General features: G+C 41.7%; 2 protein-coding genes, 1 long non-coding RNA gene and 1 other non-coding gene across 10 annotated transcripts in view; 2 read left to right on the top strand and 2 right to left on the bottom strand.

The window, feature by feature from the left end:
- LOC147330241 (vitamin D3 receptor B) overlaps positions 1-2616 on the bottom strand; it is a 32579-nt gene extending 29963 nt beyond the window's left edge. The window contains exons 1-3 of one of the 2 annotated variants that reach the window (XM_086291885.1): positions 2086-2616; positions 1723-1796; positions 602-715 (exon numbers count right to left, since the gene is read on the bottom strand). The gene's annotated coding sequence lies outside the window, so the exon portion shown is untranslated. The remainder of the gene's footprint in view (positions 1-601; positions 716-1722; positions 1797-2085) is intronic. The other variant, XM_086291883.1, reaches the window with a different exon arrangement.
- LOC147330239 (uncharacterized) lies at positions 2179-20838 on the top strand. The gene is made up of 3 exons (XR_015129083.1): positions 2179-2911; positions 3148-3352; positions 20733-20838. It is a non-coding gene; the product is annotated as an uncharacterized LOC147330239 (long non-coding RNA).
- Positions 8114-8185, top strand: trnaq-uug (transfer RNA glutamine (anticodon UUG)). The gene has a single exon. It is a non-coding gene; the product is annotated as a tRNA-Gln (tRNA).
- Positions 8402-27374, bottom strand: part of LOC147330238 (tensin-2-like) — a 30661-nt gene continuing 11688 nt past the window's right edge. For 4 of the 6 annotated variants that reach the window (XM_086291877.1, XM_086291879.1, XM_086291880.1 and 1 more), the window contains 24 exons: positions 21244-21276; positions 21093-21142; positions 20747-20930; positions 20577-20627; positions 20282-20404; positions 20118-20182; positions 19791-19874; positions 19559-19671; positions 19337-19397; positions 19006-19081; positions 18432-18561; positions 16444-16509; positions 16045-16161; positions 13979-15367; positions 13715-13865; positions 12755-13617; positions 12487-12618; positions 11137-11229; positions 10868-10945; positions 10678-10755; positions 10418-10586; positions 10187-10255; positions 9886-9915; positions 8402-9697 (listed from right to left, as the gene is read on the bottom strand). In XM_086291877.1, coding sequence (XP_086148003.1) covers positions 9553-9697; positions 9886-9915; positions 10187-10255; positions 10418-10586; positions 10678-10755; positions 10868-10945; positions 11137-11229; positions 12487-12618; positions 12755-13617; positions 13715-13865; positions 13979-15367; positions 16045-16161; positions 16444-16509; positions 18432-18561; positions 19006-19081; positions 19337-19397; positions 19559-19671; positions 19791-19874; positions 20118-20182; positions 20282-20404; positions 20577-20627; positions 20747-20930; positions 21093-21142; positions 21244-21276 — 4350 coding nt within the window. In that variant the 3' untranslated portion in view covers positions 8402-9552. Of the gene's footprint in view, positions 9698-9885; positions 9916-10186; positions 10256-10417; positions 10587-10677; positions 10756-10867; positions 10946-11136; positions 11230-12486; positions 12619-12754; positions 13618-13714; positions 13866-13978; positions 15368-16044; positions 16162-16443; positions 16510-18431; positions 18562-19005; positions 19082-19336; positions 19398-19558; positions 19672-19790; positions 19875-20117; positions 20183-20281; positions 20405-20576; positions 20628-20746; positions 20931-21092; positions 21143-21243; positions 21277-26341; positions 26401-27374 lie in introns of those variants that run through there. The other 2 variants (XM_086291881.1, XM_086291878.1) reach the window with 2 other exon arrangements.

Here is a 27374-nt window from a genome sequence, read left to right as displayed (position 1 = left end):
GCTTCCCGCGAACCGTCTGTGCTCAGTCCTACAACAAAAAGGATTTACGTCACCGAGCCTAGTTTGTCTTGATTTAGGTTGAGTTCAGGCCCTGACCCAAATAATATCGGTTCTTGAGTAAATTTCCAAGTTGTTTGAATTCAGAACATCATTAATAATATGTTAGTTAAGACACTGGAAAGAGACAGACCATTTATTTCACAATGCGAGTTGTGTACGCTGATACATTAACAGGCTGCTTTATTAGAGACTCAATAGAAATCCAGTCTAATCCAAAAACACTAATTTTACAACCTTCTGAGTTTCTGTTGACATCAAAAGGCGGACAGTTTCTATTTTAGGTTTACTATTGAAGTCATACATTTTGTGGAAATAAAATCCACTCTGATTTCTATAATTATTTTATTAGTCCTTTATTTATCCAGGTTAAATTTTCACTGAGATTAAAAACTCATTTAATAATAATAATAATAATAATGGATACTTTATTGATCCCCATGGGGAAATTACTTGTTTTTCTCTGCATTTGACCCATTCACTCAGTGAAGCAGTGGGCAGCCCACTAAGCAGGCGCCCGGGGAGCAGTGTGTAGGGACGGTACCTTGCTCAGGGGTACCTCAGGGTAGCCGTTAAGTGGATTCGAACCGCCGACCTTCCGATCATGGGGCGACCACTTTACCTACTGAGCTATCCCTGCCCCATTTCCAAGAGAGACCTGGCATCATAATAAACATAATAAAGTAGAATCATCACCTTAGACAAAATTTACAAAAACTGAAATTTTGTAAATGTCTAAGAGCTGGTGTATTGGCCTGGAATAGAATTTACAGCTATATGTATGTAATAAAGTGAACAAGTGTGTATCTCCCATTTTTTCATCAAAAATGGATAAATGTGAGCCCACTGGGAAAATAAGCAGTATATATACCCCTTGCTATTAGTTTTACCTGGACCCATAAGTTAGTTAAATGAAGAACAGTGGTAGGCAACCTGTGAGCAGAAGGTTGTTAAAATTTCAGACTTGAAAGAGACAGGAGGCTTGTGTTAATTAATGGTGTCATTATTCTTAAATGGCTCCATTCCCCATTACTATTAATGTGAGTGCTTAAGGTGTAGTAGTATAAATAATTCCAGCCAAGCAGAAAGCAGTATGTGTTGTGTTACAGTGAAAGGGATTCTGCTCCCATGCTCACATAACAGTAGTAGCACAGGAACACTATAGCTGTAAGCTATGTGACAGGAAAGCTGAATTGTACACCAAGTACATCAAGTCACTGCAGCTTCTCAGTATCTTATCATGTTCTTATTGAGCCAATAAAATGTCAGCTGATATCAGTTTGTTATTAAAGGTGAATAAGAAAGCAGCAATTTAATATTAATATTTTCACTCTGTAAAAGTTTTTATGGGGACATATAACAATAAATTTTAAGTAACCCTGATATTCACTTTTGCATATAAACACACCTTAGTTTTGGGACTGTGACTGATTTAGGTAACTTTCCAAAATTTAAAAACTACTGACGCTTTCACTGAAAATTTATTTAACTTTTCATGGGGTAATTAACTTATAATCACTCGGGTCCATGTTAAAAAAAAAAAACATCTAGACACTATGGGAAATTTTGCGTATGAACAAAGTTGCATAATTTCTTAGTGTACCAATATACTATTGCACATTGCAAAGTATGATTTAAAAAACAAAAGAGAAAGAAAGGTCTCACCTGACGCTTTAGCATGTCCTTGCACAATAGGTAAGACGTGAAACCCTTCTTCAATTTATCCCAAGTTCTTAATCCTGTTTAACAGAAAAGCAAAAAAAAGTGCAAGACGCAAGTCACTGAGTGGGCCTTTTCCAACAGTACCTGACCTGCAGTTACTCTTGTTTATGTAACGCTGAACTATTTTCAACAGCAACGTACATACTCAGGGGTAATCATATAGCGTTGAGTGCGGGAACAAACACCGTGATAGAGCCACAGAGTGAAACTGCGCTAAATCAGTTTCTTCTAAAGTCTCGAGCGACTGAAATCACAACAACTCAACTCTCGACCTTAACATTCCTCCTGTGTGTGCGAGTTTCATACCTCAGCTCAACTTTTCCCCATCAAGACCGAGTTGTTTTTAATCCTCTTTAGTCGTCGTAGTCGTCGTCTTCATGCTCTTGCAAAGTATGTCCCCTCCATGTTGACGAGAGGCAGGTTAGCTTAGAAAGAGAAGACGAGCGCGCGGCACTAAACTCAGAAACGTGTGGAGACTTCGGGGAGAAAACGTTAAACTCGTACGCCCTTCCAGACGTTGGCTCTCACAGCAGCCGCGGTAGTAGCTAACGTTAGCGTGGCTAGCTTGGCTGCTTTAACCCTAAAACGCGGCACCAAGTTCAGCCAGCCCATTAACCGTTCTGCAGCCGAGCGCAACGAACGAGCTGCGGGGGAAACGGTTAACACGCAACTGGGTATCACTCAACAGACAAATGCACGTGCCAAAATGATAATAACGCAATAACAGCGACGATACTCCGACGAGATTTAGGCTATCCCTCCTTCTTCAGGACCCAAATAGATGGCCATTACTTTTTTTCTTTTTTTGTTATGCACCGCCCCCTCCCTAGGACCTCTACTGGAAAGAGGGATTTCCCCCCCCAGCCCCTACGGCAACCAATCACGCTTGGGCTTGATTTGTCTCCTCCGTTGTGGTTGGCCACGCGTCTCTCAAGCTCTAATCTGTTCGGTGGGCTCCGGTGCCAATAACTCGGAGTTCCGTCCCCCTCAAACAGGGGTGTGTCGTGACGTCAAAGGTAACGAAGAGGTAAACAACTTTGACCGCGTGAGGTTTAAAGCGACACCGTTTGTCTGTGATCTCTGATTCAACGGAGACCCGGTGTGGGGATTACCGTGCTTAACATTAGACACGGTATGTCGTCCCAATAGGTGGAAATTGCCTCTCCCGGGCCGTGTTTTTTTCACCTACACAGGAATGTCTTTGTTTGCAGCTACGTGCAATATGAACAATATTGATTAAAAACGTAAATATTGCCACAACAGCATCGCAAACAATAACACACATCTGAAACAATAACAAGAGTTCAATCTGGCTCTAAATCTTTTATTTTATGAATTTAACCCCGCGAATTTTTTGACACTTCGCAGATGTGTGCAATGAGGCGTGCGTATCGGAGGGGTGTGTCTACTCTGCAGTACACTGGTAGGCTGGAGACGCAACGTCGCTGCATGGCGATGTTGCCATACATTTGCAATACACCAGCGGTGGCCGAGTGTGCTAAAAAAAAACCCAACCCAAAAAACCCCTAGACGATTACACACCTCCACTACACGCTTTCACAAGCAAAATACGGTCAGTATCTTGTGCTCTAGTGCATTTATTTATTTTGTATTCATTTGTTTATTTTGTCGTAATTTGAGTGACGTTTCTTCGGAAACCGGCTTTGTGCGTAAATAATCTCTGGGATGTAGTTAAAATGGTGGTGGTGTGTGTGGTATTAGGGCCAGCAGTGGGGGGCCTGAGTGAAGGTCAGAGGTGTGTCTGTAATGTAAACACCATAAAGGTCTTAGATGTGGAGGGGAGAGGGAAAAACAGAGGCGGCCTATCCGGTCCCAAGTATCCTTTTCCAACTAATTGTAAAAACAAGCGGTAGATCTGTGCCAATTACAAAAAGAATGTCGATGTCAGTGCAGCTTTGAATATGATACTTTGTAAGCTCCTGTTCAAGTCGTAAAGTGTAATTTTTGCCGCTTTACAAGGCCTGTGTTTTACTGTAAAAAATAATACCGCTTTAGAATATATTGTGCATGAGCTTTACCATTTTATATATTACTTGTTTGTGCTACCTTGAAATGATAATACAGGCACACACACACACACACACACACACACACACACACACACACACACACACACACACACACACACACACACATATAGGCCTATCTTACAAAGTACATGGACATGTTGCATAGCCACCTCTGTTCATCAGATTGTATCACGTACTTTGCTGCCTCACAAGCCTTCCAATTATCTCTGCATTGATCTAACAGTGCTCGAGCCACAGTATATTGTGCACTGCTGTTCTGTTTTCTAAATCCCCTGCGAGTATAGCTTTGGCTCTAAAACAGCAAGATTTTTTTTGCAACAAACATTCCCTAAATATTCTGGTCCATTCCTTGTCTGAGGGTTTTTACATTTGGTACCCCCTGTTTGGCAAGGATTAGCCACAGACCACTAAATAATTTGACTTGAACCATAAAACCCAAAGGTATGTGCAGAGTTCATTGTCGACTACAGATGTTTTTATGCCAGGTTTTCTATCTGCACCGCAGAACTAGCATATCCAGAGCCCGCCAGCACCTTAGATATGTGTCATAAGCTTATTAGGTGTTGATTCATGTGCAGTAACTGGTAGTAAAGTGTGTGGGTGTTAGGTTAATGCTCATGGAGAGTTGATCCTTGTCCTGTGGCTTGGGCTATTTCCAAGTCTGGCACCAGCACTAGATCAAGCCATTCTGCTGCAAGGGGTTTATTTGGCTCCACAGCACCCATGTCAGACATGTATCCTGGCCCAGCCATTTTGTGTCCTCAAATGCTCCGGCCCTTCTCCGTGAGCTGGCTTGCTGTTTGGAAACCAGGAGAGTGGAAATAATAAATCAGAAACACTGACCCACTAAAACTATGGGAATAGTTTTCGTGGCACTAGTGCAGACACATAAATAACTTTCATAGTAACAGAGCTTAAACTGAAATATGCTCTAAGGACAGCTCGATTTCACTTTTGGCTATTATGCCAGGACACCAGCTGATCACACAGCCAAACTGCAATGGGGCTTTATGTGCACTTTGTATATTATAATGCATTATGATATTTTTATTATAGCCACAAGTAAAATAATTTGCTGAAGTGACAAACTTTACAAGCAACTGCAAATCTATTGTGCAAAATAGTGCTGATGCACTGAAAGTGGAAAATTAATAAATTACAGAGGACGTCTGAGGGACAGGCTCAGAAGTCTGACAGCAATTGCAGAGCCTCCAAGGAAAGCCCAGCAATGCCAAATGTGTCTGCCCAAACAAACACATTCTACATGTCTTTTGAGAAGAAGAAGAAATAGTATATCTAACAGTACTCAATTATCCAGAGTGATCAAGAGTGGCCTTGGGTCCACCAGATCATGTAAAGTACCTGAGAGCTTTTGGAGCTAGATTGTGAAATCATGTGTTGATCAGCTAGTAGATGTCCTGCTGTGCAATGCAGCATGCATCCATGTTATGCCTATGAAACTCAGGATATCCTGCTTGAGGCACTGCCACCCTGTTCCACTTACATCTGTCATCATCGCATGCCTCGGGCTGCTGGTCAGAGCCCTCATGGGCTCACTTCCCCCAGGCAGTGTAGACGGTCGGCACTTTAGACAAGCAGCAGCTCAGCTAAGGGTGCCAGCACTTTAACCCCACAATGCACTGTCTCTCAGAGAGAAAAGCAACAAACTGTAAGTGAGAAGATAGTTGATTACAACAAAGCATTCATAATATTCCCCTCATCCACAGGGGACCGTGTCTGAGCACCATTATGTGCAAGTGAATCCTATACTTGGTGACAGGCAGGCTACTGGTGGTGAAAATGGGCACTTCCTCCACTGTTGTTCTCAGCAGTGCATGCTAACACCTACGGCAGTTCTCAGTGATCACACATATCTGTGGCAGAGCCTCATGTTTATCGGTCTGAGAATGACACAACAGCCGCCACAGTTCTCACTGACGAAGAAAAAAGTCTAAATATTTCTGCACCTAAGCAACAGTCCAGTTTTTGAGAAAAAGAAAACCACAAAACACATATCTGGATGCAGAAATCAAAAACATAAATCTGACAGTTTTGGATAAAAATATAGTCATGTTATGAAAAAAAATACATTTTTATGTAGAGATGTAAATCCATCCACATATTTCTTGTGATATGGTTTCAAGTGATGAGAGTGGAAGTAAATGCGGCCATTGGCAGGAAAGAAGAGCCCCGGTGACAGGGGAAGATGAAAGGCATGATGCTGGGATTCAGGAAGCAGCAAGGACAAGGAGGAAACAACATGATCAATATGTGTGACGTGGAGTCAGCACTTTTCGATTCCTTTGGCTCAGTATTACTGGGTAATGTAAACATCAAATTCAACATGGCTCTGAACATCTTTAGAACCTTTGAATCTGCTTGAATGAGAGTAACTGCAGCAGCTGCATCACTGCATGGTGTCCGGGCTGCGCCATGCTGAACTGTAAAACTATACAGCAGGTGATGTAAACAGCACTGTTTTTCAGCAGCAATAAATGGCCATCCCTCTAGGACATTTACCACAGGAGGTGCGTGAAGGAGAGCAATAAAGTCAGGCAGGACCAAAAGCAACCCAGTTCTCAACTTTGCTTTCTTCTTCTTCTTCTGTTTTTTTTTTTTTTTATAATTTAAAATCGCTGCTAGAATTTAATTTGCAGAGCTAGCAGGTTCAGAACAGTATAACCATCAGTCTGGTAAATTAATAACTGAATATCGCCTTTGCCCATTCCACCTTCAGTACCTGTACTACTATATACTAATTTTAATGTACCTTTGTTTGTATGGTCTGTTGAAGTCAACAAAACAAATGCAGTTCTTATTATATGTGACTTAGACTTTAGTGATCTTTAGTCTGCATTCACTCTCTGACTTTATAAATTCCTTTTTCAGCTTCATTTTTTAAAATGTATTTTATAAATGTATTTTTTTAAATAATTACTCGGGGTTGGGCGTTAGGACATGGAAGCTGTTCCTGGACTTTATAAGCCACGCACACGCAAACACACATTGAAGACAGTTACGTGAGTTGTTACATGATCCGCTTCTTGACTAGGGTGCGGCGAGACCAAGCATGTTTTTATTCACAAAAAATCTTAAAGAGAAATCCTGGACTTGTACTGTTTTCCCTTCAGAACCTCGCCAGGAGCAGCAATGTGGAGATCCAGTTGCTTATTAAAGTTCCTCTAGTTCCCTCTTCTGGAAGAATCAGGAAGGACATGTCTACTCGTCACACGTGGGTCCTTGTGATATAACAAAGCAACAGTACTAAAGCCCACAGGGTTACATTGCTTCAGAGCAGCATAGAGCTATTCAGCCATAAATCCCTGCGTGCCTGCCAGAAAAATGCATTTTTATGCAGTAGTTGAGCTTATTCCAGCAATCGTGACAAAGAAGCCTTTTGTTGTTTCAAAGAAACGAACGGGGGAAAAATACACAAGCATAAGCAACTTATGGCTCTCAACCCTTTCAGGTGATTTAAAATTTGAATATTGGACAGAGAACCTGCTAAACAACTGGGCTTGAAAAATACATAGGTGTGCGGTTATTAAGTACCCTGGAACACCTGATGTAGTTACTGTGTCGTTATGTTCATTACACAAACCCTTACCTCAGTACACTATGTCCATGGCGCTTCTAGTGTCGATTTGAGTTAATGGCTTGCGACTTATTTTCTTGGATTAATAATTTCAAATGTATGTAATATTTCTCACCTATAATGCTATTGGTTAGAAATAAAGCCTCGCTTTTCACATTCATAAAGCTTCACGGTATATTAGTTTATAAATTTAACTGAATCCACACTTAGCGCTAATGAAATTGGGGAAACTTTATTTTGAAAACGACGCTTTTATTTTGTCAAGTCGTATCGGATAACGAGTAGCTAGCTAGATTCTAAAGTGATTATCCCGTACGATACAGGATTGTATTGATTTTATCAAACATGTCGGTTAGGCAGACGTGGTGGACAGTTTGCATCTTTACATTGATGCTTCGAATATAACGAATTAGCTTTTGTTTCTTATTCCGACACGGTCAAGCCTCTGAAGCTATGATTGTTAGCTTGGTTAGCTTTATATATACGTATATATGTGTGTATCCAGCAGTGTCCGAACACCAGATAGTTGCAGCGAAAAGCCCAACGTTAGGCAAGATATAACCGGAGAACTAATGTGTTTAATCCTAAACGACAGGTTAACAGCGTAATTATTACCAGTGCTGACATTGGGAGAGAGTATGATGAATACGTGTACTTGAAGCCGTATGTGCGCAGCGTTAACGTAACCGGTCCCATGGTGTAATGGTTAGCACTCTGGACTTTGAATCCAGCGATCCGAGTTCAAATCTCGGTGGGACCTCGTCCTTTTAATCGATGCGTTGTGATTCCTGTCGTGCCTAAATTATGCGTTCAAAGGCTGAGATGTACCAAATCAAACCGGCAGCCAGATGTTTGCAATTAGAACGTCACAACTAAGCTATCACCTGTTCTTTGTAAGTAACACAGAAGATGATCCTTTAAACTGAAATTGTCTCAAGATGTGCCTAACTTATAACTTTAATTATGAAGACACTACTTGGTTTCAGAACACTTGCTTTAATGTTCTTGTCAGATATGACATACATCATTCTTTTCACCACCTCAGACACCTAAAATATATTACTTCTTGTACATAAAAATCCAATATGACAAATAATAATTGTGCTGAAGTCACCTCGATACTGTTTCAGTGTACAGAAAAAACACAAATAGCAAAATGAAAAATGTATTTCAAAAAAGAAAAAACAACAGTTCAAAATATCACAATAGTCTTTGGTTTTAAGTGAAACAGTTCACTCATGAAGTGATTATTAACTAAAAACTTCTCTATGCGCTTTTATTATGACATTACCAACATAAGAAAAGTTGTTCATATTCATGTAATGCTTATGACCTCTTAACTTACTGCATGTTTGTTAAAATCTATTTTAAGATTATATTTTACATTACAAAATTTTTTGCTAGATAGTCTGCATTTTAAATTCTGGTTAACATAATGCTCTATTGTAGTTAGACCTTTATTAGTATTCATGCTGTGAGGACAAAACTGATAATGTTTCACATTTATATGTAATGAGTGAGTTAAACTGCAGCCACACCTTTGCCTTAGATCATCAGAATACACACTTTCATGAATCTACTTGCTTTACTCTTTCCAGTGTTTCATAAGTGCAACTATACCAGTTTACCCTTGAACACATGACTCTTACTTCCTGCCACATTCTGAGCCCTTTTTCTTCAGCTTTTGATACTGATGTATGGAAAATGTTAGGAAAATAACATGGATGCTTGCTCATGCAGTTTCAAAAGTTTGTTCATCATGTGAACAGTTTGAAAAATGATAACATAAATGATTTTAACAACAATAATAAAAATAAAAGATACAAACACAAAACCAATTAAATCTCTTTTTCAGTCTTATTCAGCAAATATCACCAAGTTTCGGTCAATCACTGGCTATTCCTCTAAATAATACTTTGACCTACAGAGCAGTGATTTGTCAGAATTAGATTCTCTTATAAAAACAGTCATACAGCCAAGCACAGTGATGCAAATTGTATAAACACAAACAAAAATGGTATATACACACACTTCATGAGAAAATATGTCAAAAACCATTTTAATGTCTTCCCCAGATCCCTAACAGTTCAGAGAGGTTTTTTTCCCCCAAAAAATTCTCAGTTTTTCTCATCTCCGTAGCTGTGGTCCCAGCATGACTTTGTTGATAAAGTTGACGATTGCTACAGCTGGTTGCTCGGGGTCCATCTCTGCAAACAGGTGACACACATTCTCTGTAGCAGTGCCTGTCCGTCTCGCCACAAAGCCAAACATCCTGCACCAGAGGGCAGACACAAGAGGTCAAAAGAAAAAGCAAACCCCATTTAACACTGAGGGAAAGTCAATTTTCTTTTGAAAAGCGAGTAGCAAATCCAATGGTGATCAATTGCCATGCAAAGAAGCACATAGTGCCAGCTGGTATTGTCACTGATAAGGGAAAAACACTGCCACACAAGCACTTACTTGCTTGACGTGCTATCAGAATTAGTCCACCTGAAGCACGGGTACACAAATAGAGACAAAGTGACAAGGACACAGAGACTGTTTTACTAGGGAAAAGAGTAGCAATATACATCCATTTCTCACATAAAAAAGCGAATATGCAACTCACAAAGAGAACTTATATTAGAAAAATATAAGTCATTACAGCAGCGACAAACACACGTCTGTTCCCACCTTTACTAAAGATAATCAACAGTGACATAGAAACAAGGGTAGTTTTTTATTAACATGGATAAAACTGGTTTTAGTTTTAACGACCCACCTCTGATCATGAGGATCAAGACTGCTAAAGGTGATACTGTTGATTGGGTAGTGTCTCCTAAAAAATAGCCTGTGTAAACATACATAACATTAAGTCTGGCATGAAAGAAAGACTTAATACTTCCTATGATTGTTTAATACAATAACAAATACCACAAAATTTACAAATAATACTCATTAAGTGAAACTGACGCTCTTCCTAATATGTAACATTGTAGTGATTCATAAGTACCTTCTCTTGCTGTCGGTTAGTGTGATACCCTGAGAGGACACTTTGAAGTGGACCATGGTTGCCACTGGGCGTGGATTCAGAGACAAAGTGAACTTCATTGCCTTAGAAACTGCTTCGGGCCCAGTTAACGACTCTGTTTCCACAGAGTTCAGGTAGAGGACGTTGCACGCTGGTTCATTAGGGAAATGACAAAGATTATTATTATTATTAATATTATTCTTACAGGTCAACATTGTGAAAATATGGAGCTTGAGAAGTACCTGCTCCTTGTTTGAGGAGCTCAGCTGCAGTGCTGGTATTTGTTGCACTCTGCATTTCCTGAAGCTCCCCAACCAGATCTGAAACATGATGAATTTCATTTAAGGCTGTAAAATGCCTCCTATTCATAGAAGAGCATTTAACTGTTCTCGCATAATAGATTTAGTTGAAATCTAATTAAACAATTAATACCTTTTTCTGGGATGTGAAGAGGACATGGCAAAGAGATGGGAGTAATTGAATGCTGGTACACCAAGGCGGATAAACTTCCTGAGACAAAAAAAAAAAAAAGGTAAGAAGATTGCAAATGTGACCGATTAGAAGGGATTAAAACACAGAAAATTGAGGCTTGGAATATAGTAAATATTCAAAAACTGTATGTAGATTAAAATGCTAAGTTTCTCACACAACACTGAAAATGTGAAATAAATGGCAGCATTTGCATCTACAGTGTAACTAACCAAAGTAGGACTCATTCTGACAGCCCTTGATCTTCACTCCTCGCGGCCCAGACTCGATCAGGAAGTGTCTCACCAGCTGTTCCAGAGGATCCCCTGGGAGACAGGAGATTGAAAAGGAAGGATGAAAAAGGGCTTGTTTTGCTGCCAAAAATCTTCTATAAACATAAACGAAAATACAGCATAATGTAGCTGATATCTTTTATTCTGACCATATTATATTTATTATGTTCACCATGAACCATTTTAATACATTAACACACTGTATCACCATCACAAAATAATTTATTTGGCGTTTTTCAAAATGCAGCCATCAGTGTGTCTTTAGATGCTTTGGTAAATGTCCATTTTATTTCTTTATTTCTTTCTGTGTTCCAGTTTGCATGCTTTATGGGCCCTTTATACCAGCCATTTTCAACCTCACAAACAACACTGCATAGCAAAAGTGCCATACATTCTTTGGCGCAAGTGGTCATTTCGGCTGATTATGCACCTCTCAACTTTTGTAACTTCACCCAGGATCTGATTTATTTATTTATTACCAACAGTTTAACTATATATCAGTGCAGAAAATCATAGATTCACTCATAATACAAAAGGAGACATTGCAACACTGGTTTTGACTTCCTCTGATTTGGAGGTTTTGTCTCAGTGGCGACACGTATTGTTCAGGAGAATACTACAGTGACAAGTTGTGCCCTAGAGAACAGTAATTGAGCCCTTGGCAACCATTGGCCTCTAGGGAAAAACGTGTATTCACTAACAAGTTGCCAAGTTGGTGGCTGGAGGAATTGAGGCACAGAGGTGTACAGTGCTGTACTGAAAACATCCGGACATCTGTAGTTTGCATGGAAGACGCTGAAATGTATGGAAACACTTGCCAACTGCTTGCTGCGAGCCATATGCAAATCAGACACATAAACTGTCAGCCTTCAGAGTAAACATTGTGCTTTCTGAAATGTATGGGTTGCAGTGGTAAGGCACAATTTTACTTTGAATGCAGAGGTTCTCTGTTTCCAGTTTGTGTTGCACTCATTCAAGTTTTACTGTCTCTTGTCGAGTAGTCAGTGAGTGATTGCAGACAATTTGATACCTTCCATGCAAACTACTGTGTGCAGCAAACATTATTGTTTGCAGTTATTGCCTTGGTTACTAGCAGATTGCTGCTAACAAAGAGGTTTTAGCTGCAGCAACGAATTTCACCCAGCAGCAGCCAGCAACCTCCAGGAACTGCTTGTCAAATTGTTGGGCAATACACCGGTTCACAAGTGAGAGGTTGCCTGGGGGTCGCCGATCAGTCTCTAAGCCTGTGTGACTGAGGCATTATAAACAAGCTAAACTTATGATAGATACCTTTGCTCCAAGAGAAGTTGGCATTAGGAGGAGGGGTAGCCACCTTGAGGGCCAGGCCATAGGCACCCTGGAAGGAATTGCTATCTCTGATGAGGAAACTTCCTGGCTCCTTGTCCTTCAACACAGCTATGGCTATGGTAGAAACATTAGAGCTATGATGTAATGGCCCAAAACAGACACACTGACCATAATACGAGTTAAATACGAACCATCCTGATGTATTAAGTGTTCCTGATACTACCAATTCATGTTTCATTAAAGCTCTCACCTTGGTCTCTGGTGATGCCTGGTTTGTACCAGTACTTGGAGCTGTCCTGGACAAACTTAGCATTGACCCTGATGTCTGGCTCCTCCCGGCAGCTGTGCTGTGCAGACCCCCTCCTCTGCTCTCCAACAGCAGGGGAGAAAGTAACATGATGTGTGGGGGAAGGAGCTGAGGAAGCCCGAATTAGAGAGTTGTGTCCATTTAGGGATCCTGCTGTTGTGGAAAAGCGTTTCTTCTCTGGGAGCGGTGGCTGGATGGTGGGGATAGTGACTGCAGTGTACCCAGTGTATGGAACATGGGGGACATTTAGTAATGAGTAGTAATAGGATGCTGAGGGAAAGTTTGGTGTATGGTATCCATCGGGAACAGGTGAAGGCGGTTTGGTGTCAGCTGAGCTGTTTCTGTCTGGAGTCAAGCTTTGTCCTGCTGTGTCTGTAGCAGATGAGGAGCGCAGAGGAGAAGACTGTAGCTCCGGGGAACCAATAGGAGAATTTGGGAAAGTGGTGGAAGGGCTAGAACTTAAACTAGTTGCTGGATTTATGGATACACCTCTGCTGCTGTCTGATGGGCTATCATTAGGGAGGGCAGAACCATTGAGTTGCACTTGAACTGGGGTGATAATGACAGTTGCATAGCTTGAAGCATGTGATGTGTTAGATCCATGTGCATGTCCCGTTACCTTGACTGCTCCAAGCTTACCATCAGGACTGCTACTTTCAGAAGACTCACCTGATGTTTGCACGGGGTTGACAGGTATGATTGAACCTTGAGTTTGTGTTTCTGTTGGTTTCACATTTTTGTTACTTGCGCTGGACTCTTGAGGTGTTGATGTGTCTTGGCTTTGAGAAGGACTGTCGACATTTACACTAATGAAAAGACCACATATGATAATTTTCTTCATATCTTTATATGTAGCTGTATTTTCCAGAATTGTGAGATGTCAGAAAGCAAAGTTTCACTCACCTGTCTTCTGTGTGTGTGGGGCTGCTGCTACCAATCAGTGTGTAGTCATGGTCAGAGTCTGGTCCAGGGGTGCTTGATTGTCCATTAGAATCAGACTTAGTTTCTGAATGTTGGGATATCTCATCTTCTGTGTCTGTCTTGGCCTTTTCGACTTTGATAAGAGAGATTAAAATATATGAGATGAAAGTATAACATAAGAGAGTGATGATGATAAAAGAAGGGGAAAAAAGCATGTTAACCCATCCACTTAGTCCTTTCCTCTACCTTTGCGATGCTCATTGTGCATTTGGTCTCTGGATCCCAGTGGGGTTTCGGGCAGCTTTCCTTTTGCAGGTGATGGGCTATTAGCAGGTAGAGGGGAGGCTGATCCAGAGTGATATCCTGAGGCATAACCTCGACTCTCATGGCTTTCAGCTGGAGATGACTCATAAGGTGAGCAGGGACAGGAGTGGCGTGGCTGTAAGGGCGTGTGGTATCCACTGCTGGCTCCATCCCGTATATCTATTAGTGACTGGGGGATTGGGTAGTTCTGGTGAGGTGCAACAACAAATCTAGGGTGCTCTAGATTTGGACCTCGGTCCAGAGAGGGTTGGTAGAGATGAAATACAGGCGTATTGGATTTGCACTGCCAAAATTCTGCCTCTCTTGCTATGTCCCATGGATTTTCAGTTTCCCATTGTGGAGGTACACCTGTTCCTTGAGACCAGTGTATTGTTTCTGATTGGTCTGGGTAAGCTGAGTGTATTGTTTTAAGTGAGGCTGAGTGATGTTCACGTCTGCAGGAGCAGTCTTGCCAGGGACAACCAGAGGACTGTGCAGGAGAGCCAAAGAACATCTCTCTGTAAGGGCTTGATGGCTGCGGCTGGTTGGATAGATGAGACGCTGGGATGTGGCTGGAATAATGAAGAAGGTGACACTCTTCCCCAGTGCAGAGTCTATTTGAGGCTGGCAGGGTGTGGCTGTGTGGGTGTGCATGATCGCGAGTGGAATAAGGGTAACATGGCCTATGGACAAAAGGTAGAGGTAGAGGTGGAGTTGAACGTTCCCATGGCAACTCTGGTAGAGGATGGACACTGTGGCGATGACATAGCTCCATATGAGCTGAATGAGGATGAGGGGACACTGATTTGGATGGTAAAACTGGCAGAGTTTGACTTTTTGGATGATTTTTAATGCTTTTGCAACGTCCAAGACAGTGACTGTTGGGAAGACAGGGCTCTCTGTCCCTCTCCAACCCCATGTCACCACACTTTATACTTGCTTGTCCGCAACACAAGTGCTCTCGTCTCAGCCCTCCAGGACCCAATGGGTCTGTATCATCTAATATAGCTGTTTCTCTGTCCCTTTCTTTTCCTCTTGTCTTCTCTTTTGTTTCGTCTTCCCTATTGCTTCTCCTCAATGGATAGTCAATATTATCTCTTTCATTAATGGATAGAGCGGTGTCAGCCAGGTGATCAGAGGGGACTGAGGAGTAGCTGGAATTTGAGGTGTAGGTGAGAGTCTTGGATTGGGTGGAAGTTTGAGTCTTCACTGTTGGGCTGGTAGTGAGGCAGCCATTGGTTGATGCTGGTGAGGCAGTTGCTCCTGGTCCACGTCGCTTCCTCACTTGGGCGTATAAGCTTCCATCCAGCGGTCCCCTTGTATGAAAGATATCTAATAAAAACAAGATGGAAATCTGATTCCTCCTTCTTTATCTAAAGCCCATAGTCAAAATATGAAGAAAGCTCACCTTCTTTCTATTCTAATGTTTCTTTCAGGACTCAAGAAAAAGAATCCAGTCATTAGCAGGTCTAAAAAATAGGTAACTACAACCTCAGATGAACTACAGAATATGACATACTACACTGGGTCATTATTTATCCGACTAATATTGAGCTAAAATGAAGAAACAGTGTGTCAAAAAATAAGTATATTACTGTTTCTAGAGAAATTAAGGGGAAAATTAGTCCAAACCTCAATCCAGTTGAAATGCTGTGGTGAGAACTTAAGAGAGTTGTGCATAAATGAATGTCTGCAAACGTCAATGAACTGAAGAAATGCTGTAAAAAAGAGTGAGTCAAAATTCCCCCACAACTATGTGACAGACTGATAAAGTCATACCAAAGATGATTACTGCATATTATCACTGCTAATTGTGGTTCTACAAGCTACTGAATCATGGAGTGTACTTAGTGTTTCATTGGACTGCGTCTGCAGTTGATCTGAGGTTGTATTTATCTCATTTTAAGCCCTGGTAAGGACTAGATGATTTTTTATTAAATAAAACAGAAGACTTAACAGAATTTGACCATGGCTGTAGATCTTAGATGTATATGTAAAGCATTTCTTACTTTCCATGCTGTCTTCATGATGCAGATTGAAATTCTCATAGGAGTCCCATCTGACAACAGGATCCGAGGTGTTATATTCCACTTTGATGGAGGTGTCATTCTGGTGGTATTCTTGACCTCAAACACAAAGTTTTTATTTGAAACATATTTACACATAGCTCATTACTAATATATTAGATTTTATTAGTATTTATGAGTGGTGTCCTGTATGTGTATTGTTTTTACTTTATATAGCTATTGTATTAAGCCTGCTGGTATAGCAGAAGCTAAAATCAAGGAGTTTCATGCCGTAGAATAGAACCATGAAGTGTTGAACTTAATTTAAAATGAGAAAGAAGAGACTGGGTGCGAGGAATGCATGAAATGATTCAAAGATATGCAGGTAACAGTGATATTTACCTTTTATTTTTTCTGGTCCATTAGCGAAGATAAACTCCACTGTAGCATCAGGGGGGAACCTGTCATCTACAGAAAGGCAAACATAAAGGAGTGACTAAAATATCCAGACCGTAACTACAGAGAGACACCAAAACAAAGTAAATAAATAAAGATACTTGCTTTTACTCTCAGCATAATGGAAATAAATAGGCCAAAAAAGGAAACAGAGCACGGCACATCATAGAAGTCTATCTAAAATTAGCTTGTTTTTTAGTTTCATACATAAGTGTGGATTTAATATTAGTTGTATATTTTATGCATGAGTCAGCATGTAGCACTTAGAGGTACTGTCCTTAGACTGCTGCTTAGTGAACCACGTTAAACCATTTCTGTTTCATCTAAGCTGACGCTGTCCTTTGCTATTTGTCTCTGAAGACAAACAAAACAATGGTCTGAGGAATAAGTGGGTCTTGAATAATACGGTCATGTAAACAATTTCAAGTTTGCAGCAGAATTATGCAGCAGAAAGTTTCCTTTTTGTAATATTTTATGCTGTGAGGCAGAGTCTAAACAACCATGCTGCAGTTATTTAGAGTACTAACAGTACTAACTCCCCTTGAAGATGGGGTGGAGCCAAGGGATCGCAAAGGGCGGCAACAATGACACAGACTAAAGTTTTACAACCACACACAGCAAGTAAACATCAAGTAAGCCTGCTGGGGGTGCTATGCACATAATTACAGGAATAGAGTTACAGACAGTAAATGCTCCTTTTCAGAACCATTGTAGCTAATGTCTTTATATGTGCACATTTCAAAGAGCACAAGTCATTTCAACAGTAATTATGTTATGAGCTTTACTAACAGTTACAGAAGAAAAAGTTTGGCTAATGCTCCAGTTTTAAAAGAAAATTCAATTAAGAGTGACATAAAAAGCTTGTGATTGCTCAAAAAAGTCGAGAAACAAAATCATGCTGGATATCTGTCCTGATATGACTGGGTAATGTGAAAGAAAGGATGCCACATCGTTGGATGGGAAGAAAATTATCACCATGTCAAAGACACCTCAAAAATCAAAGTGAAAAAAATTATGATGCAGCAGGCTAGTCCAATTTGTAGAAATTTCGTTGCAGCAAGTCAAAATTGTAGTCAGTAGTTTGTATGAAGCTGGGCATTGTCGTGCACCTGGAGGAACCCAGGACCCAGCGCACCAGCTTAGGGTCTGATAGTGGGTCTAAGGATAACATCCCGATACATAATGGCAGTCAGGTTGCTGTTGCCTAACCTGGAGAGGTGTGTTAGTCCCTTGATGGATATGCCTCCCCAGACCATCACTGACCCACCATCAAACTGGCCATTTTGAACAATGTTACAGCCAGCATAAAGTTCTCCATGGCTTATCTGGGCTTTTTCACATCTGTCTCATGGGCTCAGAGTAAACCTGCTCCCATCATCTCAAATGCCAGTGAAGCTCCAAGGTGCCAGGCAGTGAGCACAGGGCCACTAGAGGACGTCAGGGCCTCAGGCCACCCTCATGAAGTCTGTTTCTGATTGTTTGGTCAGAGAGATTCACACCAGTGCTCATCCTGTTTCTCTTTGCAGAAAGGAGCAGATACTGGTCCTGCTGATGTGCTAACCACCTTCTACAGCCCTGTCCAGTTCTCTTAGAGTAACTGCCAGTCTCCAGAAATGTAACTGGCCAAATCAATACTCCAGAAGTTTAACTGACTTAATGCTATACTTTGATTAAAAACACTGTTCTTTTCATTTTTGAGCAGTGTAGACATAAGGAATGATGACATACCTCTACATTGCTGTTATGTCTGCAAAACAAATGCTTAAAGTGAGTTACAGAAAAAGTGACGTTGTCTGAAACAAATGACTGTAGTTACCAGCATCAGTTTCTATGCCCAATTGTCTGACTCTGTCATTGCTTCAAGCTGGCATTTTTTTCTTGCCATTCCATGCTCCTCCAAACAACTGACAAACTTTGGACTTGTAATTTTATACCTATGCAGGCTTGGTCGAGTTCACTCTTGCCAAACCACAGCTGGGCTCCATGAACAGTACAGGTGTGGAACTGGACTCTAAAGACCACCTCTCTTTCTGTTGCTCGTCTCCGCCAGTGGTAGCACTTTACCTATGGACAAAGATGCATATAGAAAAGCAGTGTACAACGATAGTCTCAAGATATTGATAGCAGCCCCTTACACTGAGATAAATAAAATGCCTTCTTTTATTCCTGGGCTGCTAAGGACTTATTTTTATCCTCTTGATGGGAGAAAATGATCATGCAGTCTCGGGAAGATTTAACTCTTAAGTGGTTTAAAAATAATCAAGCACTGTTCAAAAGTAAGGTTACAAAAGTGCATCAGAGTCAGGAGGGCAAAAAGTGTTTTGTGTAGCCGTTTTGTTAAGCGTGGATAAAATCCCGACTACAGGATTTAGCTTAAAAAAAACAACACGCAGTAGTGTTGTAGTTATTGCAGTGATGTACTGTATGTATTTGTGGATACGGAGAGGATAGAAATCAAAGAAAGGTTGTAAATTACTGACATACAGTTAATCATGTGCTATTTCTCACCATAATGTCCCCCTTCAATAGTAGTGCTGGCTCCATAGTCACGCACAGCTTTCTTGCCCTGGAGCTTTGTGGATCACTAGACACACACACACACAGGTACACGCACACAGAGTAGAAAAAATGGACAGTCCATCTTAAAATACATAAAACAAGTCAAAACATGCCACAGTTGGGTAAACACTGGCAAACAGCATAAACTTTAACATAAGCAGAGTCCCAGCTCCACCTAAACACAGACAGAGTCAACATGTGTGAAAGAGACTGAGGGAAGGAAAGATGTCTGCCCGCAGGAGGTGAGCTGAAAACACACACACACTGACCAGTTACTTACTAGACTCCTGAGGTATACACCAGTTGAAGAGACTGGTAGATTTTCAGGAAAGGATAAAAACCTGCAAATACAGAAATAAGTTTAGGGATAATAAAAAGGGTAAGAATTTGCAGACAGAGGCTTTGTTGCCCCCCCCCCCCCCCAACATTGTAAAACACTGACTGTTCCCACTTTCACACTGAAAATTACCATTTAAAAAAAAGTGCAGCCTATAAAACTGACCTCCTCCTGCCTGGAAGTTTGGTAGTGAAGGAATGAGGATTTGGTGCAGGAACAAGGGATTGCTGTTCATTTTGATGGTACCTGACAACAAACCACCAAAGTAGTAGATGTATCTGTCAAAGATAGGTGAAGAAATGGTGTGATGACACAGTGACTGAGGTGATAACTGCAACACAACAAGAAAAGATTAATGGTGGGCGGAGGAAATGGATGATATGCAGGGGATTGACACCTCTTCTGAGAGGACTGCAGGGAAGAGGAGACTTTATCTTCACAGAACTTCCTCATGGCCAATGTGGTGAGGGCCTGGTCGGCTCTGTGAACACGGGCAGAAGTGTATTAGTTCATTCATTATTTCTTGAGCTTGATGTTGATGAGGTGTATGCTAAGAGGAAGTCATGAAATCTGTTGGTGGCTTTATCTACAGATTTAAACAAATCCACAAAGATTGTTTTAGTGGCTTTTTTGGACATAAGGGCTCATTTGTGCAAACAGTAGATCCTTACATATGCTGGCATATTGAGGCTAAGAGCAGACTAATAATCAAAATGCAGATTACCCCGCTGATATCTTGCTGTAGTGCATATAGGCTGCCACAATGACCCCTGTTTTTCCTTTGTTCCCCTGTCAAAACAAAAATCAAAGGGATTATCAAATCAGTTTTACTGGTGTTATAACTTTTTAAGCGCAAAGGAATCAGATGAGTATTCAGACTACACTGACTTTGCAGTGGAGGACCACTACATTGTTTGGATCAGAAGTTAGCCACGTCTCCATGGCCTTACAAACAGCACAGATCCTGTCCAGGGGTGGAGCATGAAGATCGGGCCAGGCGTAGTCCTGCACCTGCATCGCAGAGGAAGATATTTCAAATACTAGTGGTTTTATGCTTTGTAAAGTATTTTCATTAACCCTAAATATACATATAAATGTACCTACAGTATATCACATACATTGCTCATGCACTTCGGTGATGTCTTAGTAGCCTGAGTTATGTGTCAGATGTGAGTGCCTGTACCTTTGGGTAGAGTCTGGTGATGTCATGTCTCTTCTCTGATAAATTTAGAAGCTGGGGGAAGGCAGAAGAAATTTACAAATCCAAAACTCCATTGCTTGAATCTAATATTAAACATTGTTATGCCTGTTTTGAATTTTATGTTTCTTATTGTTTCAGTCTTTCACACTGACCAGAAACTTATCTTGGTGCTTGGATTTCAGCATGGAGGCCACTTCCTGTAGGTTTCTGCGGTACTGCTGCTCCTCCAGGTCTGGCAGGAAGAAGACTGAGATGATCCTCTCTGTGATGTAGGTGAGGTCAAAGTCGTAGTGGCGCTCCATCACATGCTCCATCACCTGTTCCACGCTTTTACTTCTGGACATTGTGAAAATCCATTCTTTTAGTTCAGGCAGAGCAATAATTAATGTCCTCACTGTAGATTTTGCTGTTGTCTGTGTCTGTCTGTTATAAATGCACAAAAATGCCTTTTTTCTTTGGTTTGAATGTGTTTGTGTTTTTGATCAGGCTTTGCGGTACCTTGGTATGGAGCCTCTCTTTTTCTGCGAAGTTGATTTAGTGGAAGTGTGCTGCGAGACAAGCAGAAAAAGATCTCGGTGCTGCACTCACATCATCATAAAAATTTCTCTGTGACAAAAAACATGTGATCCCCCCCCCCTCCAGAGCCTACCACTTCTGGTGTTGAGGTGCAGCTGGGAGTCACCTGAAAGGAAAGAAAGCACGTGGTTGTTTCTTTGCAGCTTTAACAGACCCACACATATACATTGGGAGGAAGCAGCTCATGCCAAGTCATGTGTTTGGTTTAATGCTTTTGGTGCAGCTCCAGCAGTACAGATGAGGAGATGGAACGCTGTGGAATGAGGAGAGCTGATGAAGAGGATAGTAAAATTCACTCTCGCTCTCCTCCGTCTCAGAGCAGCTGGTTTCAGGAAGAAGCTGTCGGTCAACAGATGCAGCTGTTCCTTATGATGGACTAGTGATGGATGACACACGTAGAATGATCTATACACTCAGTGGTGTGCACAAGCGTAGATGTTTAGAAACAAACTTCAACAGCTGCTCATGTGTACATGTGTGTAAACAATTGTAAAAAAACAAAAACAACAAAAAGCCTGAGGCCAAAGAGTGTTCTTTCAATTCTCAGTCATTGCTAAATGGTGTTTATTGTGCTGACCAGGCAGCTGAATAAGCAGCTCAGGCTATTAAGAAGTGCTCAATAAAAATGATTGATTTCACTTTTTCATTCTTTTGGCCTCTTTAGAAAGAAACACTGATAGATAGACTTGAGGGGGACTCAACATGTGGCATCCAGTTCTTGTAGTGATGAGCCAAAGGTAAGTTGCCAAAACTACAAACACACGTATACAGATGGAGAGAGACAGAGGGAAGCCGAGGTCATTTGAACAGAAGACAGCCACTGCTATGACAGTAAACTTTAACAGGTTCCTGTAGCTTCCTCTGTTCTGGATTATTTGATACTTTTCGGACTCATCTGGAGGTTCTCGTAAAATGTAAAAATGTTTAATGCGGCTGAAATGATAGAAAGTAAGAGGGTAAAGAAAAATGGAAAGAAACGCATGGATAAAAACGAAAAACATTCAGCAATCCAGTGCAACTAAGGGCCCCAGTAGTGCGCTTTGACAGGTGACACCATGTCAGGTTTCAACCTTTGAACTTTCCCACGAGATTGAGCCGCCCTCTGTGGCTGTGTTGGCAAGTGCTGACAGGCCTCAAGCAACAGGTTAACTAGTCAAATGCCAATCACAGTGAACCACAGTGAAAGGAAAACAGGAAAATCTGTGACCATGCAGGATTACATTCACTAGCTCTGTGGTGACATAACAATACATTAAGACTGTGGCTGCTTTGAACACTGTCTTTAGTAACCATCTGCTGTCCAAGCATCTGGTCATTATCAAAATCAGTCTGCAGACCCCATGACCAGTTGACTGGTTAGCATCTGGGAAACTTTTATTTCCATGGCCTGCGTTGTAGCCAGCAGACAAATTTCTTTTTCCAACAAGGAATCAGTGTGTTTATGAATGCAGATTATTTTTATGCAGATTATTTTTGGATAGGCAAAGGTTTCAGGGTTGCATTTAAGCTATGCAATCCATCTCTCCGTGCAAATTTTATTCCTGCATGCAACCAGAGCCTGCTCTTCATGATAGATCAAACTAAGTACACAAAAACAGAAATTTTCTTGTAAGAAAAACCTCATCCTTTACTAAAAGGTTCTATGTCTTTATGCACAGCATCTGTCAAAGTAAGCCACTAGTACAAGCTGTGTTTCTTATTGAGTACTTAGTAATAGATGGCTTAGTTAGCATTAGCCTGTCTCTTCAGGCTCACTAATGTGTTTGTTGTTTTCATGTTCAGTGACTGTATCCTTTTAGCTGTGTGTGTTAGCTCAGCTTGGTTTTAAATAGACACAATAAATGTTATGTAAAATGCAGCACTGTGATGTGACGATCACCAAATTAAGAGCTGAAGCAGCTGCATCACGATTGCTATTCAGCTTCTCAGAAAGAGACTATATTACACACTGGCGCGCCAAAACATTATGACCACCACTCATATGTTGTTGGCTCTTTGCATGCTACAAATAACAAAGGACATATTAAGCCACTGAAGTTCTCTGAAGGTGTCTATGGTATCAAAAACTAGAGATCAGCAGCAGATCGTCTGAGCGTTGTATCTTGTTGGCGAGGAGAGGTGCCAGTCTGACTTATTCCTACTGCTACACTATTGTCAGTGAGTTTTCTGAGAAGTAGAACACAATTTATTTTAAGTCACTTTAAAAGAGCTTTGAAACCAGGAAAATTGGATTAGTTTAGTGTTTTTGGCAAGAGGACAGTCGAACTGAGATTTCTACCCAAAATAAAACTTTCAAATTTCACAGTGCACATTTTCTAATACACAAAAAGCAGATTACAAGCAACGTTGCAGTGGTGACAAGTATTACACGCAGAAGGTTTAGGCCTGTGTGACTGGAAAAAAGGGGGACGTAAATGAGCATGCAACCTAGGGAGGAATGAGTAAAAAGGGGAGTGAATGGGAAAGGGCACAATTGCTGCTTCATAAATTAGCTCCTGCTGAAATTATAAGAAGGTCGTGTTATGTAACATCGTGTACCTCCTATATAAAGACAGACAACCAGCATAACAACACTTATTTATTCAGCATAAACGTGGGACGCTTTAGAGTCACTGAGTCCATAAAGTAGTTATAAAACTTATAATAGGAAATGAAAGAATGCAGAGATTCAGCCACAGGGGATAACTCTTTTCTTAACAGGTTTAATAAAGGTTGTTACTGGATAAAGTAGTCAGTTCCTGGAAGGAACAGTGGGAGACAGACATAACACATGCATGTGTACCCATGTATAAACATGAACATGCACACACGCACACAAAGAAGACCAGGGTTTGAACCCAGAGGCATAGAACATAGAAATACAGCAGGAGAAAGACATCAGAGTCAACAGGAAGCAATTTGCTACAGGATGTCAACAGGTTCACACGTAACGCACACACAAATTACACGCAGAGCATACACGTGTCTTTGGTAGCTCTGCCAGCCTCAGGGTCTTCATTAATGCATGTGGACTGTAAGCTGGAGCCACTGGGAAAGGAGCCATCTGGTTCAGTTTGTCTCGTTGATCAGTCAGCAATTACTGAGGTGCCAGTGACAGCACGCGACCCCCCTACACCACCCCCCGCTTCAGGGGACTCGACGACTGTTACTGAACTCATTAGCCGATCGATTTATCAGGTGAAACGTCTTTTTTTTTTGTCAATGAGAAACATCCATCCATTTAGTTTCTTTGGTTTATCTTGGTAAAAAAAAATGGTAGTGCTGAGCAAAGCAAGCAATTGATAACAAAAAGCTGGCCTTTTTGAGATGTTTGCTTCCTTGCTGGCAGCTAGATGCCAATATCGATGCCACTCTCGTGTGCATATAAAATAGGACGCTACAGCTGATAGCTGTCTCACAAGAAAGAGTAAAAATGAGGAATCACCAAAATCGGCGAAAATCTAGCTCCTGCTGTCTGCTTCCAGTCTGAATCCATCTCAAACAGACAGACGTGTGATAACTCTTGGCAAGAAAGCAAATATTTCCCCCCCCAAAATTATCTTTGAAAAGCTCTTTAATGTTTTCTTTCACAGTGTAGCTTAACAATAAATAAATAAATAAATCCCTGACTTTTAATCACTGTTTAGATCCACACTCTTTCCAGATGAATGTGCCTGATCCCATCTGCCGGTGGATCACTGACTTCCTGACGGACAGGAAGCAGCATGTGAGGCTGGGAAAGAATGTCTCGGACTCCCGGACCATCAGCACCGGCTCCCCTCAGGGCTGTGTTCTTTCTCCTCTGCTCTTCTCCCTGTACACCAACTGCTGCACCTCCACCCACCAGTCTGTCAAGCTGGTTTGCAGATGACACCACCGTTACTGGACTCATCTCGGACGGGGATGAGTCTGCCTACAGGAGGGAGGTTGAACGTCTGGTGTCCTGGTGCAGCCACAACAACCTGGTGCTGAATGCCCAGAAGACAGTGGAGATTATTGTGGACTTCAGGAAGCACACAGCTCCACTCCCCCCCATCATCCTGACTGACACCCCCATCACCTCTGTGGACTCATTCCGCTTCCTGGGTACCACCATCACCCAGGACCTGAAGTGGGAGCCCACCATCACCTCCGTCATTAAGAAAGCCCAGCAGAGGATGTACTTCCTGAGGCAGCTGAAGAAATTCAACCTGCCAACACGGACGATGATGCAATTCTACACCGCAATCATTGAGTCCATCCTCACCTCCTCCATCACCGTGTGGTACGCTGGAGCCACTATCAGGGACAAACAGAGACTGCAGCGTGTTGTGCGCTCTGCTGAGAAGGTGATTGGCTGCAGCCTCCCATCTCTGCAGGACCTGTACACCTCCAGGACACTGGGGCGTGCAGCTCGGATCACAGCTGACCCTTCTCACCCTGGACACAGTCTGTTTGACCTGCTCCCCTCAGGCAGGAGGCTCCGGTCCATTCGCACCAGAACCTCTCGTCATAAGAACAGTTTCTTCCCCTCTGCTGTCGGACACATGAACAATAACCGTATGACTGTTCCCACCACTAACACATGACCCTACGCTGTGTTCACTGCATCATTCCATGTTTGCACTGATCCCCACCTGCACTCATGTATATATCTATCTACTTAGCACCAAAAATTCTTATTTTTATGTTTATTTAAGCGTTATCTGACAGTATGTTTTGCACTAAGTACCGCAGCAATTTCCTAATGTTGTAAACCTGCTCAACATTTGGCAATAAAACCCTTTCTGATTCTGATTAAACTTTCCCTCCTTTTAATCCCATCCACAGCACAGCAACTGCAGCTGGAATATGAATCTGATCTGACCACTGCCACATCCTGAATTATTCCTGGGAGAGGAAATCCAACACAGAGAGATCTGTCACAGCAGGGAAGGCAGAAGATAAATGTGAGTGTCTGAGACACAGGCGTCAGCGTGCCATGTAGAGGGAACGAGCTTCAATCTGACAGTCAACTCAGAGCTGACATCATGCCTCAGAGAGGGAGAAGTGAGTAAGCCTTCAAACCAGAAAGTGGAAAAATCTAAATTACCAGGTTTATTCCATGTTCTGTACTCTCACAAAAAAGTCACTCATGCCCAAAGTTGCTGAAAGCTAAAATAAAATCTGTGGGCTTTTATTTTTAGCGGCTGGAGAGATTCATGAGGCTTTACCTGAAAGCGCAACACGCCCTCTTTCTCGTCTTGTTAGCAGTCTGCCTTTCATCCTCCTGTCATCTTTGATCCCTCGTTTCTCTATTTCCTACCTCCTGGAGTCTGTCGCCCCCTTCTAATCCCCCCTCTCTGCCTCACTACTTAAAAAGCCGTGGGGCAGGATGACCACAATCATCCCTGCCATGAAATGCAGGCATGCACTCCTCCTGAATAAACAACGTCAGATGACAAAGAGCACCTCGATAAGCATCACGCGCATCAAAAGCACAGCACCAACTAACTAACAAAACTGACCCATGGGATAAAGCAATAAGGGCTCAAAGTGAAAAACCAAATGTCGAGGGAACACAAAGTAGACATAGGAAAAAAGGAAGACAGGAAGAGGAAAGAGGAGAGGCAAACAGGGACAGTAAAAGAGACTGACCGCTGGCCAGGAGAGAGATGTCAACAGCTGAACATGCCTCCTGACCACTGACACAGAGCAGAGAGATTTCTCAGAGCTATTTTAATAGAGCTCCTTATTTTAGACTAAATGTCCCCCAGAACACTTACAGGCTCATTTTGTCTATTTGTCTGTCAATCATCCCACAAAGTCTCTTTTTCAAGAGATCTGGCAGTCGATTTTGAGGAATGTGTCACGTGGCTGCCTCATAACTAACATACATTTGGAGCTGGTCCCATTGTCACCGCATGCCTTTTGACATTCAGCAACTGGAAAAATAGCAGCAACTGAATCAAAACTTTCTATCTGCATCCCCTGCGCAATACAGTGACATCATCTAAGCAGACACCATTTTTTTTAAAACATTGTTATGACCCTGTTAAGAAAATGGGAGCTGTATAATTCCTGGAATATTAAACAAAGCATTACGGTGTGGCTTAGCCTCTCAGGAAATTAAAAAATATAAACGCTTTGAGCGTGCATCTGTGTGCACCCTTGTGCCCGCCGATGCTTTATTGTTGCTAAGGTGAGTAAAGCAGTAAAATTAAATTAACCTTGATAATTATTTGTGGACAAGTACATCATGGTTAT

This window comes from Aulonocara sp. 'chitande type north' Nkhata Bay, linkage group LG5 (genome assembly GCF_057382095.1).
Source record: "Aulonocara sp. 'chitande type north' Nkhata Bay isolate Kocher_YH1m ecotype deep benthic linkage group LG5, A_spYH_male_GT1.1, whole genome shotgun sequence".
Lineage (NCBI taxonomy): Eukaryota > Metazoa > Chordata > Actinopteri > Cichliformes > Cichlidae > Aulonocara > Aulonocara sp. 'chitande type north' Nkhata Bay.
The sequence above is the reverse complement of the archived record's forward strand: the minus strand, read 5'-3'. Positions and strand labels throughout refer to the sequence as shown.